Source organism: Antechinus flavipes, chromosome 3 (assembly GCF_016432865.1).
Source record: "Antechinus flavipes isolate AdamAnt ecotype Samford, QLD, Australia chromosome 3, AdamAnt_v2, whole genome shotgun sequence".
Taxonomy (NCBI): domain Eukaryota; kingdom Metazoa; phylum Chordata; class Mammalia; order Dasyuromorphia; family Dasyuridae; genus Antechinus; species Antechinus flavipes.
Genome location: NC_067400.1, coordinates 64,133,339 through 64,151,566, shown reverse-complemented (window position 1 = coordinate 64,151,566; position 18,228 = coordinate 64,133,339). Strand labels below are relative to the sequence as shown.

General features: G+C 41.0%; 1 protein-coding gene and 1 long non-coding RNA gene across 6 annotated transcripts in view; one reads left to right on the top strand and one right to left on the bottom strand.

The window, feature by feature from the left end:
* Nucleotides 1–18,228, bottom strand: part of CFAP65 (cilia and flagella associated protein 65) — a 47,844-nt gene that overhangs the window by 28,030 nt on the left and 1,586 nt on the right. The window contains exons 2-12 of one of the 4 annotated variants that reach the window (XM_051983529.1): nucleotides 15,767–15,947; nucleotides 13,971–14,158; nucleotides 13,174–13,276; nucleotides 12,506–12,672; nucleotides 11,958–12,157; nucleotides 11,370–11,512; nucleotides 10,726–10,948; nucleotides 9,742–10,007; nucleotides 8,343–8,543; nucleotides 7,634–7,993; nucleotides 1,270–1,407 (exon numbers count right to left, since the gene is read on the bottom strand). In XM_051983529.1, the coding sequence (XP_051839489.1) occupies nucleotides 1,270–1,407; nucleotides 7,634–7,993; nucleotides 8,343–8,543; nucleotides 9,742–10,007; nucleotides 10,726–10,948; nucleotides 11,370–11,512; nucleotides 11,958–12,157; nucleotides 12,506–12,672; nucleotides 13,174–13,276; nucleotides 13,971–14,158; nucleotides 15,767–15,940 (2,163 nt within the window). In that variant the 5' untranslated portion in view covers nucleotides 15,941–15,947. Of the gene's footprint in view, nucleotides 1–1,269; nucleotides 1,408–7,633; nucleotides 7,994–8,342; nucleotides 8,544–9,741; nucleotides 10,008–10,725; nucleotides 10,949–11,369; nucleotides 11,513–11,957; nucleotides 12,158–12,505; nucleotides 12,673–13,173; nucleotides 13,277–13,970; nucleotides 15,110–15,766; nucleotides 15,948–18,228 lie in introns of those variants that run through there. The other 3 variants (XR_007951654.1, XM_051983528.1, XM_051983527.1) reach the window with 3 other exon arrangements.
* LOC127553091 (uncharacterized) overlaps nucleotides 15,955–18,228 on the top strand; it is a 31,229-nt gene continuing 28,955 nt past the window's right edge. For both annotated transcript variants that reach the window (XR_007951656.1, XR_007951657.1), the window contains exon 1: nucleotides 15,955–16,284. This is a non-coding gene — a long non-coding RNA (uncharacterized LOC127553091). The remainder of the gene's footprint in view (nucleotides 16,285–18,228) is intronic.

Sequence of the window (18,228 nt, the reverse complement as noted above, 5' to 3'; positions counted from 1 at the left end):
AGAAAAAGAAGGAAAGAGGAGTATGAGGGGAATGCTCTTAGACCCTTCTATCACACCAGGGTTAGGTGTGCATTAGCGTTAGGGAAGGGGACCTGGGTGGGAGTCATCTCTAGGAAGACCTAAGCCCCAGACTCCAGCAATGAGCACATCCTAAGAGGTGAAGGGAAATTCTGGCCCAGCATTGGTGGGAATCAGACCAACAAGAAACTTATAGACTGCCCAAATTGTCTGGGGTCTACTTCTTTTTCAAATGCCTGATTCTCAGTATCTTTGTATGAATGTGTTCCATTATATACATACTTCAGTTCTTTGAGGATCTGGGGTGCTACCAGTCTAGGTACTCCCTTTGCAGGGAGAGTTTATAAAACCTTCTTTATATAGTGTTCATGAGTGAATATGTTGAATAATAGCTAACATTTATATGGTGATTTAAAGTATATTTTTATATATGTTGTCCCTTTTGATCTACATAATGACCTTGGGAGAATGTGCTATTATTATTCTCATTTTATAAATGTGGAAATTGAGGTAGAGAGAGGTTGACTTGCCCAGGGTCACATGGCTATTAAGTGCCCTAGAGAGGATTTAAATTTACATCTTGATTTCAAATTTAGCACTCCATCAATACCTAAGATCATGTACTATCAAGCCCTTCTGGGCTTGTCTGGAGGTAGCTTTGCTAATCCTCAGAAGACAGAAATATTCCATTGCTAGACCTATACTCAGATCCCTTCCAGCTTGGGAGGTGCTGCCAGGGATCATATTTCATAGGCATACAGGTCTCCTTCATGACACATTGAAGAAGATCCCTAATATACAAATACTGGACTCGAGATTGCATGGCGCATGGGGCAAAGAAAAGAAGGGGGGAAGGACTTGGAACCAGAAGCAGAAGGTTGGGCCCGAGGGGAAGTGACTGAGTATGGCAGAATGTTAGTTCTCAAATATCTCAGAAATGTGAATTAGGGGTCAGGCTATTTAGAGCTGATGGGAAGGAGGAGCCCAATTCCTGGATCAATGTTTTCCCAAAACAGATCTGAAATCCCTCAGATTTCCCAGAAAACCCCAGTGGAGTGACTGGGTCTTGGTCTGAGAATTTTTAACAAGAATACATCCCTTAGAAATTAAAGCAGAGGCACTTAAGGTGACTGCTAAGCTGAATTGTAGGATATACTGGAAAGAGACAGAAAGGGGTTTGTCTGCTCATAAATTCATAATTCATGCTAAAATTGGAGATTCAGTTTCTACATTTTGTGGCTTACCACTCACCTTGGGAACATCTAAGGTATAACGAGGGAAATTGTGCTCTCTGTTCACTTCGTAGGTATGCCCCATGGCCTTCAGTCTAACACACCAGGATGGAAACAAAGTGCAGTCTTCCTCTATGTTGTTATAGCTTCTTAGTACCTGCAAGACAAAGACCAGGATCCAAGACAATATAGTCATGCTTTCTAGAGATTTCTTTGATCTTCCCAAAGTCCTTTTCCTAGTCCTCAGAGATCATACAAGGAGAATTCCCAGGATGAAGATGTGGAGAAGGACTTTCCTCTCTGTCAAAATAGCCTCATTATTATAAAGATCAAGTGAATCGGCAAAATAGTGGTGTCAAAGAACAGAAAATTCCAATCCCCCCCCCAAAATGGTAAAGTATAAATGACCATTTGAAAACATGTTTCAAATCCTAAATGGAAGAAAGATACAAACTGAAACAAGTATGGGGTTTCACTTTATAACCTAAAACCCTAAAAACTAATAAAGGTAACAAAAATGGGACAATTTTGGAGGAACTTTGGGAAGACAGGCATAATAATACACTGTTGGTGAATTAGTCCAACCGTTCTGAATGTCAATTTGAAATCACGCAAGAAAAATGACTAAATTTTCCATAGACTTTGATCTAGTGACCCAGTCATTGGATATCATCATTATCATTATCATCAACATCACTCAAATTTATATAGTGTTTCAAAGTTTGCAAACTACTTTACATTACCTTATCTGACCATATATCCCTAGGATTTAAAAGACAGGGTGAAAAATCCAAAATGTACTGAAATATTAATAGCAACACTCTATAATAGCAAAGAAATGGATGCTGATAAGCACCCTGTATATGACATATGAATGCAATGGGATAATATTGCATAAGAAGAAGTGATGAATATGAGGAATTCAGAGAAATATGGGAAGATACGGACAAAGTGATATACAAAGTTCATCAGAAGGATCTCAAAAGCTGGAACAACTGGGATCAATTTCCCCTGCCCTGCCTATGACCAAACAAGTTAAGCTGGAAAGAATCCACAGTACAAGGGCAATGGGAAAATGCAACATTAGCAAGCATTTATGTATAGCACTCTTGGGTTTTCAAAGTGCTTGATATATAGTAAGTCATTTGAGCCACACAAAGAATTGGGAAGTAGGTGCTATACAGAAGGAGGAAATGAGACAAATGCTGAGGGTTAAGTTGGTAAGTGTCTGAGAATGGATTTGAATTCAGGTCTTCAAGAGTCCAGGTCCAGCAGCATGCTATCCCCCACCCACCTACGTGATCTATAATAAAGAATCAGGAAATAGAGAGGTCCATTGGCCCTATAAGTATCTAGAGTCAGCAAACTGGAGCTATTGGTTGTAACCTACCCCTTGAAGGACTGAGGAATGTTTCAAGATAAAGCCTGCTCTAGTAAACAAAATGGAATATTGTTGCTCTATGGGAAGTGATGAGCAGAATGCTCTTGGGGAAAAAAACCTGGAACTCAAGCAAAATGAAATGTACTGAATAAAACTAAAAGCAACATTCTGGGGTGATCAGTTGTAAATGACTTTGCTATTCTCAGTAGCATAATGATCCATAATTACTGTGAAGGATTTATGATGAAGAATCATATCTATAACCAGAGAAGAAACTGATTGTGTCTCAATACAGATTGAATCGTTTTCTCTCTCCCCCCCCTCTGTCTTTGTCTCTGTCTATCTCTCTTTTCTTGAGGTTTTTTTTATTAGGTTTTCCTTCACAACATGACTTTTATGGAAATGTTTTGCATTTCTTAATGATTTAAAAAATGTAAAAAAAATTGTTTAAATGTAACTGAAAAAATATTGAATAAGATTTTTTTAAAAAGAGAAATAAAAGATAAATCCTGCTCTTTTCCCAATTTTATCTCCCAGTGCCTGTTCATCAACAGCTACTGTATCATATTTTCCTTCCTTCTCTAACCAAATGTTTCTGGTAAGTTGAATTTTGATGTCAATCATAAAGAGATCAGGATTAGCTTGTGAACCGAACTCCTGTCTAAGTGTTAGGAATCTTCTTAATTGGCTCTGAGCAAATATGACTGTCCTACTAAATTTTCATTTGCTAAAAACTCCATAAAACAATACAGAAGGGGACTACAGGGAAGTGAAGAGCCATTGTATTGAGCTAAAACTTGTAACAATGTATTTCTAATTAAGTCTCCAGAAACAGAGATGAGGGAGAGAAGCAACATATGTAACATGAAAGAAAAGTTTCTAAGGATGGTGAAGTCTTCCAGACAAACCTGTTTGCATATGATATTATACTTGGCAGTTATCCTTCACTCACTACTCCTTTTCAGAGGTGTGGAACATCACCAACATTGTCAGATTTTTTTTCAATGTATTATTCTGTTTTGCTGAATTTTTTCTCTTCCACTTTTTCCTCTTAACAAGTTATTTATTATAAGGGATTACTCTTTGGGAAGAAGGGAAAGGAAATGGGAAATCTTAGTGATACAGAAACAATAGACAAAATTTTAAAAACCTATTAAAACCCCACATAATCCAAGGGTTTGTAGGAGCACTTTTTGTGATGTTATTGTTTTCTCTTCATTTATAAAGAGGACCAGTGGTATCACGGGATGGTGTCTTGATTCATGCATAAATGGATTTAAGTGAGATAGAGTTGCATGAAATTGTCAGCTTCACTCTCTCTTTCAGAGTCTTCCCATGGAAAGACAAAAGGCAAAATAACCAGGGATAAGCCAGGATGCAGTGGATGACCTTGGCTTCTTTACTAACCAAGCTTTTAAGGTCCCATAGCATCTGCTTCAGTTACTTTCATGGTCATTGGAATAGATTATTCTCATCTGTCCATTCCATGAGGGGACCTCTTCACATACTGAGTGGTAGACAACCCCCTAATTCAATAATGGATTTGAGGCCTGTTTGATAACCTTCAATCTGGTTTAGCCTAATTACCAAGACTAAGAGGTGGCTGTTGTTCATGCTATAGTTCTTGGAGTCATAGGTAAGATTCAAATGCTAGAAAAACACCAAAGGTGGATGAGTAGCCCTGAAAAAGACTTGGTAGCCTCCATACCAGAGGTGCTAGTCCTCCCTGAACAACCTATACACAACTATATATTACTTTTAATAATAACAAAGAATTGGAAACAAGGTGAATGTCCAATGACTAAGGAATAGCTAAATAAATTTGCAGTACATGAATGTAATATAATCTTACTGTACTGTAAGAAGTGATCAGTGTGATGAATACAGAGAAACCCTGAACGCTTTATATGGACTGATTCATAATGAAACTAAACTAAGAGAACATTTTACATAATGACTACAATGGTACAAAATGAAATAATTCCTCCCCCCAAAAAATCCAAGGTGAATGTTATAATTTTATTTAAAAATGGCTCCAAAAAAGATATAAAAAGGAAACTATGTCCCAACCCTATGTAGAAGTGGGAGGTCTACAAGTGTACATTGTACATATTTTCAGTCTTTTTGATATATTGATCAGTTGTGCTGATTTTTTTCCTTCTTTTTTTTGACTTTAAAAAATACTGCTTATCATATGGATTGGCTTTTGAAAAGGGAAAGAGGGAGAGATACTGTAGAAAATGTTGATGTTATAAAAAATTCAAAACACATTAATTTAAAAAATCTTATTTTAAGGAAAAAAGAGATACCATACTGGTTACAGCAGGCCCTGGAATGTTGGTAGATCCCAGAAATAGAACCATAACCACTTTAAAAATGTTTGGTCTAATCACATACACAGAAAAGACAAAGAAAGTCTAGTGCCCAGATTATGACATGGTATTAGGTAGACCTTGTCTATATGTAAATAGTGCTAACAAACAAACAAACAAAAAACCAAGATGGATACTCAAACTAGATAGGCTAAAAACTAAATAGGAAGAAAAAGAAAATGATCTGAATTACCTTTAGGAATATTAAATCTTTAATGGTCCCAAGTTTCTTCTAGAAACAAAGGCATATCTTTTTTAATAATAATATTCTGTTGTTTAGTTGTTTCCAACTTTTTGTGACCCCATTTGGGGTTTTCTTGGCAGAGATATTGGAGAAATCATTTCCTTCTCCAACACATTTTATAGATGAGAAAATTGAGGCAAACAGGATTCAGTGACTTGCCCAGGATCGTACAGATAGTGTCTGCCAATCCAGTGATTTATCCACTATGCCATCTAGCTGCCCTGAATAATAATAATATTCTATTGGTACACTAATACTGTGAGCCAAGGAACACAATCATCTCTCAAGATTAAAAACACACAATAAAAAGGATAATGGAGAAGCACATGGGGGATGTGAATAGGTAGTTATATATCACTGTTGAGGAACTTCAGAGAACAGGAGTAAAAGAGGCCATGACAAATGTGGTGGGGGTCGTATCACAGAGCATTTGATGAGATACCCTGGTGACTTCCAAGAAAATGTGTGCTTACTTTCAAAGGACTTTTAACTTTTGAATGACATAGGAAATCATTCCTTTGGTCCGTCTCTCTCCTTCCACTGGCTGAAGGAGGGAAGAGTTTGCCCCAAAGGATTGAGTTTAAAGACAAGACAGGTTACCTTCCTACTTGTTTAAGTCTCTCCTTTTGTTCCTATACTTTGGCTATCAAAATGATTTTCCTTAATTGCAGACCCGTTTACATCACGAATCTCCTACTCAGAAAACTCTAGTGAATTCCTATTGACCCTGGATCATATATTATTTTGTCTTTCTAGTATTCTTTTCAAAGTTATATTTTGTATAAGTTTTATAATACACTGATTATTACTATCACACTAATATATTTATTTACAAATCAACATATACATTTTGGTGGTTCAAGTTCAAAATGTTTTTGCTGATAGGGGAGAGCATAAACAAGGGAGTTTGGAGACCACCATTCTAGAAGACTTCTAAGACCTTGCCATGAAGGGGGTAGCATGTGGTAGAGGCAATATCTATCTTCCAAGTTGCCCAGACTGGTTTGTCTCTTAAAGGTTATAAAACCATGCTTGAGACTATTAGCATAACTTCCTGATCACCTAAATACAAAAACCCTTTAGGTATGAGGAGAAGCTTGTATCTGTTGCTGTTGGAGGTGTACCAGCATGGCAAATACAAAAGGAGGGGAAGTAATTTAATCAACATTGTATCTTAGCTGACTAACTCTTCTATGCTAAGTTAAATAGCTAACTTAACTTTAGTTAACTACCTTAAATTAAAAGATTAAGTAAATTTTTTATTACATGATGGTCCATAAATGTCTCATTTAACTCTAATCCCAAACTTGATTTGCCTGACTGACCCAAATCTGGGTTGTCCCCAGACTACCAGGGTGAGCAGACATGGATGGTCTTTCAACTTGCATTTTTGGAGAGGAAACAACCAATCAATGGGATCACATCTATTTGGATTTAAGTGAGACAGAATTGCATGAAGTTATCAACTTCCCTCTCTCTTCCAGACTCTTTGAGGTCCAGTGGAAAGATTATTGTCAAGAAAACTGGGGATAAGCCAGAATGCAGTTTGACTTCTTTACTATCTGACCAAGCTCTAAGGCTCCAAATATGTTGAATAAATGAAAGGGAGTCTTGTTCCAAAGAAAATAAACTATTTTGAAAAGTTTACTCTTCCAGGGCCTATTATCTAAGGTGAAATTCCTAAACTATTTTTTCTAACAAATCAGTTCTTATAAATTTGGTTGTTGACTCATTTTCTTAGAATTTTATCACTCTGTTGAGTGAATGGATATGTTTCTTTTTTTATTATAACTTTTTATTGACATGAATATAAGTTTCTTAACTTGCAAAGTTAAGGATCAGATATAAACTCTTAAGTGATTCTACCAAGATGCAGTCACCCCTTTAAGTCCCTGACCTAAGAAACCTGCCATCTGCTCTCTCTTGGACTTTGGTGAACAAAATACAACTTGCCAAAGCATGAACAAATCCTCAAAGCATGAACCTATCCAAAGCATGAATCAAACCCACATAGTAAGACCAAGAAGCTAGTGCCAAAGGAGGTAGCGGGTCTCCAGCTTCCTCAGAAATTATAAGAAGCATAAAGAGAAGGAATTCTGTGACATTTAAAGAGAAGTAAGTCATAGTACTACCCTTCCAATTCTCCACATCCATCTTGAGGTACAAAAAAGGATCCCAGTCTCTCTGTCTCTCTTTTCTCTCTCTCTCTTTCTCTCTCTCTCTCTCTCTCTCTCTCTCTCTCTCTCTCTCTCTCTCTCACACACACACACACACACACACACACACATACACACACACTCTACTTTCACATATTCACACTCATGCATGGTGCACACAGAGGCACGCATATATATATATATGGCACATTGGGCAAACACTCACGTACCTTGTAGTAGGCAAAGGCCTCGAGTTCAGCTGCATAGACTTTGTTGGGGTACTGAGGCTGGAAGTGCAGACGGGCAACTGTCTTCTTGAGTGGGGGGATGTCCACAACCTCAGGTACAACCTGGAAGGGACTGTTGGCTTGATGAGTCCAGACGACTGTAATCTTGCCTCTGGTATAATTGGTCAGGCAGAGTGGGAAGGGGTCGGGTTCCCCCAAAGTAGAGCACCTGTTGAAGTTCACTACAAGGGGCTCTATGCCGATCGTTGGAAGGAAGATGGATGTGTCATCGGTACCATCGAGGAAATATTCACTGAAGGGAGGAATATCTGGATATTTTATAGGGAGTGGCTTCTGAGGGTCCTGTGTGAACAAAAAGGGGGGCTCAAATCATCCTTTAAAGCTTATAGGTAAGGGCCTAGCCCCACTCAGATTTATTTCCTACCAAGTATTTCAGCCAACGGAAGCAGGATAATTAGTCTTGGTTTTGATATCCCCCCACCCCCCTTTTCTGGCTGCTTTTCATGGCCTTCTTCTTCCTGTAAAAGTCTCTCAAGAGCTGGCCTGGGAATGACACTTTGATTTCTGATGACAACAGAAGTGTACATTGGAGGGGTTATCATATCCTAGCTGGATTGTGGAGTACCAGGAAGAGTACTACAGTGGCAGCATGGGAGTGGGAGTCTGTGCTGGCAAGGTGATGAGCTAGTACCTCTTGGCGCAGCATGAGTGCTCCATCTTCATCCCGAATGAGCTTATTCTCCTTCAGCATGATGCCCAATACGTCTGGTGAAAACAGTATCAACCCCCGTGCCATGTGGGTACGGTACCACTTAAGGTGTCGGGGTCTCAGGATGGCTGGCTTGGCACTCTCAGAGTGGCAGGTTCCAATGATATCCAAGAACAGAGGTTCCTGCAACACCCCAAATGTGGTAATGAGGAATGGAAGGGGAGTCATGGTGGATTTGGAGGTTGGAAGTAGGTCTGGGAGCAGAAGTTAGGGATGGAGAACAGGATAATAACTCAAGAGGCCATGGGGAAGAACATGGGAAACAATGACTAAGATCAGGGACAAGTGATAAGGTTGAGAATAAAGTAACAGTATAAGAACAGATGCTGGAATTGTTTTCCACCCCTTAGGTCAGATGCCTTCTTTAAGAAGAAACTAATGTCCTTTCAGCACACCTTTGACTATGCTTTTCAGAACATTAAAGGACGTTCCAGGGACACCTAGGTAGCCTGGAGGATACTATAGTGAACTGGGCCAAACTACTGTGGACTCAGCTAGCCCACTCTCAAAATTTCAAGAGGATAAAATATAATTAACATGAACATCCAAGGCAATGGAGTTTGTAGAAAGATGAAGAGATAGGCCCAATCAACTGACTCAAACTTAGGAGACCCTCTGATCCTTTTTGGCCAACTACAACCTCCTTCCCAAGTCATGGCTCAGAGATCTACCCCACTAAGCAGGGAAGACTGTCCCAAACCACAAGGCAGAGGGCAACCTAATCATCTGTATCCCAGGACTAACTTTGGGGGTAGAGATTTAAACAAGAGTCCTCTACCTTCCATGTCATAGGATCACAGAATCATCTATTCATAACTGGATCTCAAGAGGTCATTAACTCCCCTCATTTTACAGATAAGGGAGTTGAGAAATAGATCACACAAACAGTGAGTAAAGATGTAGAATTGGAGCTTATTCTGCTTAGGTCACACTGCGTCTTGCTGGGGAAGGAGCAGTGGGGAGAGGCAATGATGGCCAGATGGGCATCCAATCATCAAAGAGAGCAGAGAAATTCAGGGATATGGCCAGTGTTAATAGTGCCCAATGGGTTCATATTGCTTTTCACTCATCCTTGCCATACAAAGTATTATTGTCCATAGATCTCTGGAGAGGGAAGATCATACGTATATCCCAGAAAATCAAGGTCAAAACTGGAAAAAAATCCTACTTCCCGGGAAAGTTCTGCTCACCACCAAACGGTGTCTCATGTGTCCTAATATTTCCCTCTTCTCTCTATAAAAGACTGGAAAGAGCTTCTGCCTGTGCTACTCAATCCCCCTCCTTTTCTAGTCTTCAGGTCAACTTATTCTCTTCATCCTACCTGGTGGTGGATCAAACATGCTACTCTTCGGTAGCAGATGATAGGGTGGGTGGGCTGGAAGGTGACAGTCACCAGTTTCTTCTCATTAGCACCCAGGAGCCCACTTTGAGGCTCCAGGGAGAAAACACTCTCTTGGTTATCAATCTCAAACATGAAGTAAGCCGGGCAATTTGCAGCATTTTGCATCGTCAGAAATTTTGTGGCACTCTTGCCTAAGCTGATCCAGTAGAAATCAACGCAGTAATGGTTGAAGGACACAGCAGGGCCTAAACAGATAGGAAAAGGAGGAAGACCGCCATACTCATTGTGGGGAACTCCCTTCAATCAGCCTTTGACTTCACTTCTCTCAGTGGCTCCAGCCTTAAACTACTCACTTGGAGAGAGTAGGGAAACAAAAGAGGGCGTAATAGGAAACCATCCACAGGGGCTCCCCCTTTATAAGAGATGGATTTCTGGACCAAGAGCCTGTAGTGCTACAGAAGGAAATGGACTTTAATGCCAAAAGGTAGAGAGATGAGGGTTAGACATTAGGGAGGACCTACGGAGCATCGAGCACATGAGACACAGCAGCCGCTAAGACAAGGAGGACAGAAGTTTTCTTCTCTATTATCTTTTCTAAGAATAGGAAAGCCCTGGGTCAGTCTGGCTGGAGGGTAGTGAACTTGAAGACAGTAGGATAACCGGACAGTTTCCAGGAAGCCTCCTTAGTCTGCTATTGTCGGGAAGGATCCCTAGATTAGCACGTTGTGCATATGACCCTCCCTGCCCCCCAATAGGAGGTTGGAAACCTTCCAGGGTGCCCGTCCCCCTAAGAATGGCCACCCGTGTTATAGATGAATAGATGTGATTCTTACATTAGGCCACCAGAGGGCATTAAACACCCACTTGGAAAGTATGAAGCAAGATGAACTTGAATCATGTTTTTCCACTCAGCCCGTTGGGGAAGTGGGAAGCAGGGGATGAGGGCATGGGGAATACGAGTACCTGCACCTATGCCAATTAGTTTGAGGGAGACTTCAGAGGTGTTCCCAGGGGGTAAAATTTTAAGGTAGTCCACGCTCTGAAGACCCACAGTTTGAGGACGGAATAACAGCGACAGCCACATCTGCTCCCCAGGGAACACCACCCCGCGAGCGATCGGGCAGGTGAATACGCGGTCGTCCTCATACAAGTCCCGGTTCACCTCAATATGGAATGGGGCATTCACCTACAGAGCCAGAGTTGGAAAGGGAAGTCAGTAGCAGCCCACAGATGGGAGGGTCTGCCCTCAGGGAGCCGCTCCGTCTCATCTGCAACGGTCAGACGCTCGGTCCCAAATTCTATGAGATGAAAGAGCAGATCTGTGATCGTCTCAGGAGCAAGTGGTCTTGGGAGTTAAGAAACAAGATCCTGTGGGATCTGGCTTGAGGGGGAAGAGAAGGGAGGGGATAATAGTTATTATTGTAATAACTGAGATCCATAGATCTCTTTAAGGGTTTCAGAGAATGCCACATAAATGATGCTTTTAGGGGGAAGCAATATTGCGGGAGGAACAAAGCTTTTCCTGAAGAATCTGGTGCCCTGTGAATCAGAGAGTCCCCTGGGAGTTGGATAAATCAGACCCTCCTTCCTCAGACCCTGGACTATACCACAGATGGGTTAATCAGCTGGATGCACTTCTTCGTAGTGTAGCCCACTGGGGCAGGACCAAAGTTCACTTCCTTGTGAGAGGTTAGCTCAGTCTCCTCAGGCTCGTCCTTGTTTATACATACCAGCAGCTGGCAGCATTTAGCTGAGGAAGAAAGGAAATGGAGACAGTGTTAGAATTTTGGAAGAATACCCAAGGACACCCAAGAACACCTGAGTCCTATGCCAAAGAAAGCCTAAATATTCAACCTGCTAGCTGCATGAGAAACCTGATTATTTCAAGGCTGTAAATTTGCCTTTATGCCTGAGAAAGACTACAAGGAGGTAGAGTCTTGGAGAGGTCAATTTAGAGAAGCTGGACAGTGGAAGAGAAGAAAATAAAGGAAATGTTATGTTTTGCGGAGAGGGATGTCAGGAATTAGAATCAATCTTCTTCTATTTACTGGCTGGCTGGTTTTGAAAAATCATTCTGTTTCCTCATTGAATGTGTTGGACTAGATGTCCCTTCCAGGTCTAAGTTTTTAAGTGTTTATGAGCTCCATCCCCAGTGGCCTAGCCAATGGGAAGGACAAAAAAGGTGGCGGGCTTACCAACAGCTTGGAGTTGGATGACAGTTTTCTGCTCACCAGCTTCTCCATACCAACAGCTGGCCTGGATATCATAGATGAGGGCCACAAGAGGCTGGAATAAAACCTTGATCTGGCATATTGAGCCTGGCTCCAACAATCCCGTGGTGGGTAATATGTGAAATGGGTTGGGGGAATCCCATGTGAAGAAGGTGGGCATGTCCCTGGGGGGAAACATCAGAACTATGAGAGCTCATTCTTGCTCCCCACTTTTCATAACATCCTCATCCCAGCTCTCCTTTCTCTGGGCTTGTAATGTGTGGTGGTAAAGGGCCCCCTTCCTTCCCAGAATCCTCCTTAAAGTCACCTCCCAACCTAAAGGGGTACTCCCAGAACCTCTCTGACTTTGGTGTTTTCCAGTTTCCTAGGGAAGGGGGTTTCCTGGAATTTTGAAAAGTTTTCCTCATCAAATGTCCTTTCCATATTTAGCCTGCTCCTGACTGACAGAGCTTGGAGGGACAAGTACAGGAAGTCTAAGTATGGATAGACAGGTATCATAACAATGAACTCACCCCACATTGCATAGATTGAACCAGGCCTCAGAGGTATCAGACACAGCACACAGAGGCAACTGCAGTGATGGGGGGCAGAATAACTGGTGGATAGGCAGAATGGCTTTAAGCTCCACTGAAAACTCACCTTCTGCCATTTCAAAACATAGACGATCCAAATACTGCTTCTGTGGTAAGAAAGGGCATGAAATGGATGAACAGAGTTGGGGGACAGGTACAGAGAAGGGGAAAGGCAGGAGCTACTCTCCTTGCGCCTCTGCTTGGTCAAGATAACCAGAACCAGAGATGGGCAGCACAAGAACAGAGAGCTCCTCGTGGATTTGGGGAAGATGGCTAGTACGGCCCACAAAGTAGAATTAGAATGATCCATGTCTTAGAATAATATGTGAGTAAAGAAGGAGGAATTTGGGGTCTCTGAAAGATCCAGGAGATTCTGATGGTCAGATGCTACAGGAATATTACTTCCCAAATCCCCTGTTGCCTTTATTCCATATTTCCTTAAGGAAACTTTCCCTCCTTCCTCCCCAAATTCTAGTAGGATTGAAGGCTGAATATCTAATTTTCAGGACTTCTCAAGTAGAAGATTCAGCCTTAAAAAGAGTTTAAGGAATGGCTGATGTGAAGTTCCTCCCTCCTCCCACATGGCCTATGAACTGACCCATACCTACCTCTTCCAAGGGCCGGAAGATTATAGGAAGAGTAAAGGACATCCCGGGGCCCAAAAAGATGGTCTGTGGGTACACTGTGAAAAAGAATTTAGTGCTGGGAAGCCTGTGGGACAGAGCCAGGAGAGACACATTTTAGAAACAAAACTAAATGAACCAGCAATATTTGTAGGGCTGAGAATCTACAAATCTAGAGGAGTTTGAGAAGCTGGGGAGGGTCAATTAATGAAAAGGTACCATGGCTTTGAAGACATATAGACATAGGCACATTTTGGGAGGCAATCAGGGCTAAGTGACATGCTCAAGATCAGAAGGCTAGTAAGTATCCGAAGCCAGATTTGAACTCAGGTCTTTCTGATTGGGGGGGGGGTCTTTATCTACTGCACCACCTAACAGCTCCAAACACAACATATTAGTGGCCTTCTGGGCTACAAGATCTCCTTCACATACTTCATGTAATTCTTTGGCTTTGCTTCAATGCTTCCTTCTTAGATGAAAAAGCTCTTTTTTTTTTTTTAAACAGAAAATGGCTGAAACTGAAATGGTGTCTAGGGAGACACGAAAGCTTTAAGAATGATCAGGACGCCTTTGGACACAGTATCTGAGAGCACCTAATTTCAAGAAAATCTCCTCTGGTAGAAAGTTAAAAAAGAATGGTTGTGACAGAGGAAAAGACCTGAGGATGTCTTTTATGGGAATATGGGGATATGTGACATGGGGGCCTCAAGACAGGGGTGGGCTGGGGTGAGTAGGTCTTCAGGTAAAACACTTGAGGGGGAAGGGGCACCTCCTTTTTATACCTGTATTTCAGCTTCTGGGTTTTCGTGTGTATATTTTTCAGAGTCAAGTTCTTGGTGATCTCCTTGCCTAGCATCCAATTTCTCCAGATCATTGACTCAGCCACCTGGATGCCCCAGAAGACTGTCTTCTTCACTTTGCTCTGCTTCTTCCGTATACATCGTATAGTCCCTAGACCTTGTTCTGGTTGCTTCAGTGGAAGGATACAAGAAAGAAAAGAAAAAAAGGATTTCCTCTCCATTCCTCAACTAGGATCAACAATAATTCATCCTTTCCACTCTCCCCACTGTTTTCCTCTCCAGGTGATGACCTTTTCTACTTTATCACTGGCTCCCTCTCCAAGCTATTATCTCTAGCAAACAAACCCATGTTCTTTCCATAAGGTCTGTCCATTTCAGGTCAAACTACTTGACTCACTCTGTGCCCTTTTCTCTATTCTCTCTTAAATTTCCCTCTTTTTCTTCCTTTTCATTAATTTTTTTTTTCATTTTGGAGGAATTTCCTCCAGAAGTTCTTTCTGACTCTAGGTATCACTCCTACATATCACTCAGGTCCCTCCCCTTTTCATTTGCCCAGTAACACAGGATCAGATCTCCATTCCAACTCTCTCTTAAGTGACTTAGGAGCCATCTTTCTGAAAGCGAGAGACTAGGCTTGGAAACTCAGCATGTCTGGGTTCCATTCTTAGCACTGCCCTAGGCTTTTCTCTATGATACAGGCTATGCTTTTGTTTTTCCATCTGTCCCAAGTAGCTTCTCAGTTTTCTAAATATCCCTAAGAAGTCTCTGAAGAACTCCACAGAGACTCCAAAGTTATAGTGAGCATCCTGGAGAATGGTGAAAAACCCACTTTGGAGTCTCCCCCTGTCACTGTTAGTTCTATTCTTAACCTTAGCTCCATTCTTCCTATGAGGATGATAATATTATATAGCATTAATAGAGATAGTCTGGCGTAGTGGAGAGAGAGCTAGGTTCTCCTGGAAACAGGAAGAGAGCAGGATTCACATCTGACCTGTACTGGTTATGCAGCCTTGCTCAAGGTTCAGAGACTCTTTAAGATTATAAACTGCAGAAAGGATACCCCATTGGTAGAGGGCACTTCCTCACTCAGCAGATCCCTATGCCTATAAAATCAGAGGTATAGTCCCTATCACATTATATATTACCATCCCAGGAGTAGATTAGAATATACATATAATATCACTTAATCCCAATTGCCTCAGCAAAAAAGAAAAAATATATACATATAAAATTCATATTTTCAGACATGAATATAATATTTTGCAGCCAACTTGCCAAAGTACAAAAAGGAATCAATTGGGAGGAAGAGAGTGTATAAGTCTCGAATGCAGCCACCAGAGTTGTAACTAATATGTGCTAAATGGGGGTTCGCCTCGTGGTGCCGACACAGAGAAAGTCCTATGAATTATGAGCATTTGTCACCTCATTTGTGGACTTCTGCTGGACTTTGAAGGTACTATACTGCCCGAGTGCCCCTGGGCCAACACCAGAATAGTCCATATGAGGGGAAGAGCTACTCCAGCTCCTGCCCCAACAGGGATTAGGTAAGAAGGGTTGCGTTGTCCCTTTTCTCTATACAACTTCACTCAACCTCTACCTTGCCCCATGAGAAAATACTTCCCAATTCTAACAGTGACATCTAATATGATATACAGTAACAAATATACAACACAGGTGTGAACCCTGAGCTGCACTCCCCGTGTATACAGTCCACCCAGCTGAATACACACAAGATTCTGGCTGCTTCACTCAGCCTGCTGAGGCTGGCCCTCCCTCACCTGGGCACTGATGCTAGTGCTGGTCCAGGCACAAGTACTTGAAGAGCTGCCAGTTGCACTGGCCCTGCTGGTGACACTGAAGGTGGGGCTGGAGTTAATAGTACAATCAAAGCTGTCGCTGGGTTTCTGCAAAGAGTCGGGGCTCAAGGCCCAGCTCTTCACCTGCGTGAGCATTGGGCTCCTGAAAAAATAATTTGTGGTTAAGTTAATCTCGTCTTCATTGTCATCACAGTATAGAGATTCGCGTCTAAGAAAGGACATGGCAAAGTTGGAGGGGAACTAAAGAGGAGATTAAAATGTAACAGAAAACTTAGCTACAATGGGAAGGCAGAAACAGAACTAAGAAAAATCTGGCTCAGGAGTTTGAAAAAAGATCGATAGAAGACTAGACAATGGAATCACTATGTCATAGAACCTTAGAATCATAGAATTTTAATGTTGATAAGAAACTTGGAGATCACTGCAACAGCTATGTTTCTATAGGGAGAACCAAACCAGAGGAGAGCAAGGTATAGGGGGTGAGTAAGAGTCCTCAGCCTTGTCCCACACTGGCTACCTTCCCTATTTTGTGTTCTTTGTCATTAATTTAGTCTTTGGTTTTTTATCATAACACATCAATTATCTGGTTGTTTTCTATAATAATATATAAGTATAATCCAGGATTAGGGGAGCTAACATGGAGTCCATATTTTCTTTTTTTGTGCTTTTTGAAGGGCCTAGAACAAATGCTTTATGTTTCTTTTTAATTAATGAATTGGTTAAGCAGTCTCCCCAAACTAATTTGGTCACAGAATACTTTAAGTTTTAAAATATGCTGAAGGAACTCATACGTGCTGGTCTGGGTCAACTAGGGATACAGGAATCTATACCAGGATAATAAAGGCTAGGGAGTCTGGGGAAATTTTAGAATAAAATAGAGGAAGCTATTCCTGAAAAAATATTTTGATACATACATAGTATCTCTAATACTTAGAGACAAAAATATTAGTATTAGTGTTTTCTCACAGAATCTCTAGCCATATCAAATACCAGGGCTCTGTGGAATAGTTTTAAAAAACTGGATTGATCAAGATTCAGATTTTCTAAAATTCTATGACCTGAAATCCTCATTTTCTTGGAGCAGGGGACTAGAGAATTCAGGGGGTAGATTTTTATCTCTACATGAATAAGCTGTCATCTATACCTCTGATCAACTTAGCTCAGAGCTCCCCTGGTATCAATCTCAAAAATTTGAAATTAGACTTCAAATATACCTAACTTCTTTTAGTAACATCTTATGGAGCTTTTATTCATCAATACACTTACACTCTTTTGAAATTACTTGTGTTTTTAGCCTGTTCCCCATTTAAGATAGAATTCTATAAACCTTTTACCTTTATATACTCTTCTTTTGTTTGTCCCCAATCACCACTGTCAAGTTTTGATGAGTGTCCCCTACAGTTTTAATGCTTTGATATTTAGTGAACAAGTCTAACTTACCCTTTAAGATTTTAAGGATCTATCTACTCAGCCATCTTCTTTCCAGGTTAAAGAATTATAGTTTCTTAGAGTCTGTATTCAGCAGTCCCGAGTTTTCACTGATCAAATTTACTTGCCTTGCTTGTTTTCCTTTCCTAAATATTGAACATCTATACAATGTACTTAGATCTTATTTGAGATTCTCTAGGGGTCTGCTGAGACCTAGAATAGGAATAAAGAAGATGCTTGGATATGTTTCAGACTAATTACTGAACAGAATACAAATGCTTTTCCAGAGACAATGGACTGGAAAAGAGAGAAAGAGTATATTCTGTGAGGATGTTATAGGTATTTGGGGTTGGCAGGACAGTGAATCTATTGACGGAATCATCTTAGAATGAGGGGAAAATATTCAGAAACAAACAAATATAAATCAAGACCACTTGACCCTTGATTCAAACCCACTCCCATCTTTTCCCTCTTCACCCACTCAAAGGTTCTATATTGTCCAATCTTAACTCATTCAATTCCCTGACCCCCAGAGATTCCTATATTCAACAACCAATCACCTCTGCCTGGTGTTCTGAGGTCATTCTGAGTTATATCCCTCTGTCAGAGCGCCTAAAAATTTCAGAAGGGCTCAAGATGGAGAGGGGGGAGAAAACAATGTCAGGGAAAGAGTGAAGGGAATGGAGCAGAATGATTTTTAAATACTGGGTCTTCTAGTTCAGGATCTTGCATTCTGCCCAAAGTCAATCTGATTTAGTCAAAGTCAAGATCTTTTGACTTAAGACCCTTCCTCTCTTTACCATCTAAGATGGCACAGTGGGAAAACTATTGGTCTAAGATTTTAGTGATTTGAATTCTTGTTCTTCTGCCACTTACTAGCCACTGTAACCCTGGACAAGTCACTTTTCTGGATCGAAATTTCCTCATCTGGAAAAATGGAAACAAGAGCACATCACTAGGATACTAGAAGGATTCAAAACATCTATTCTCATAGA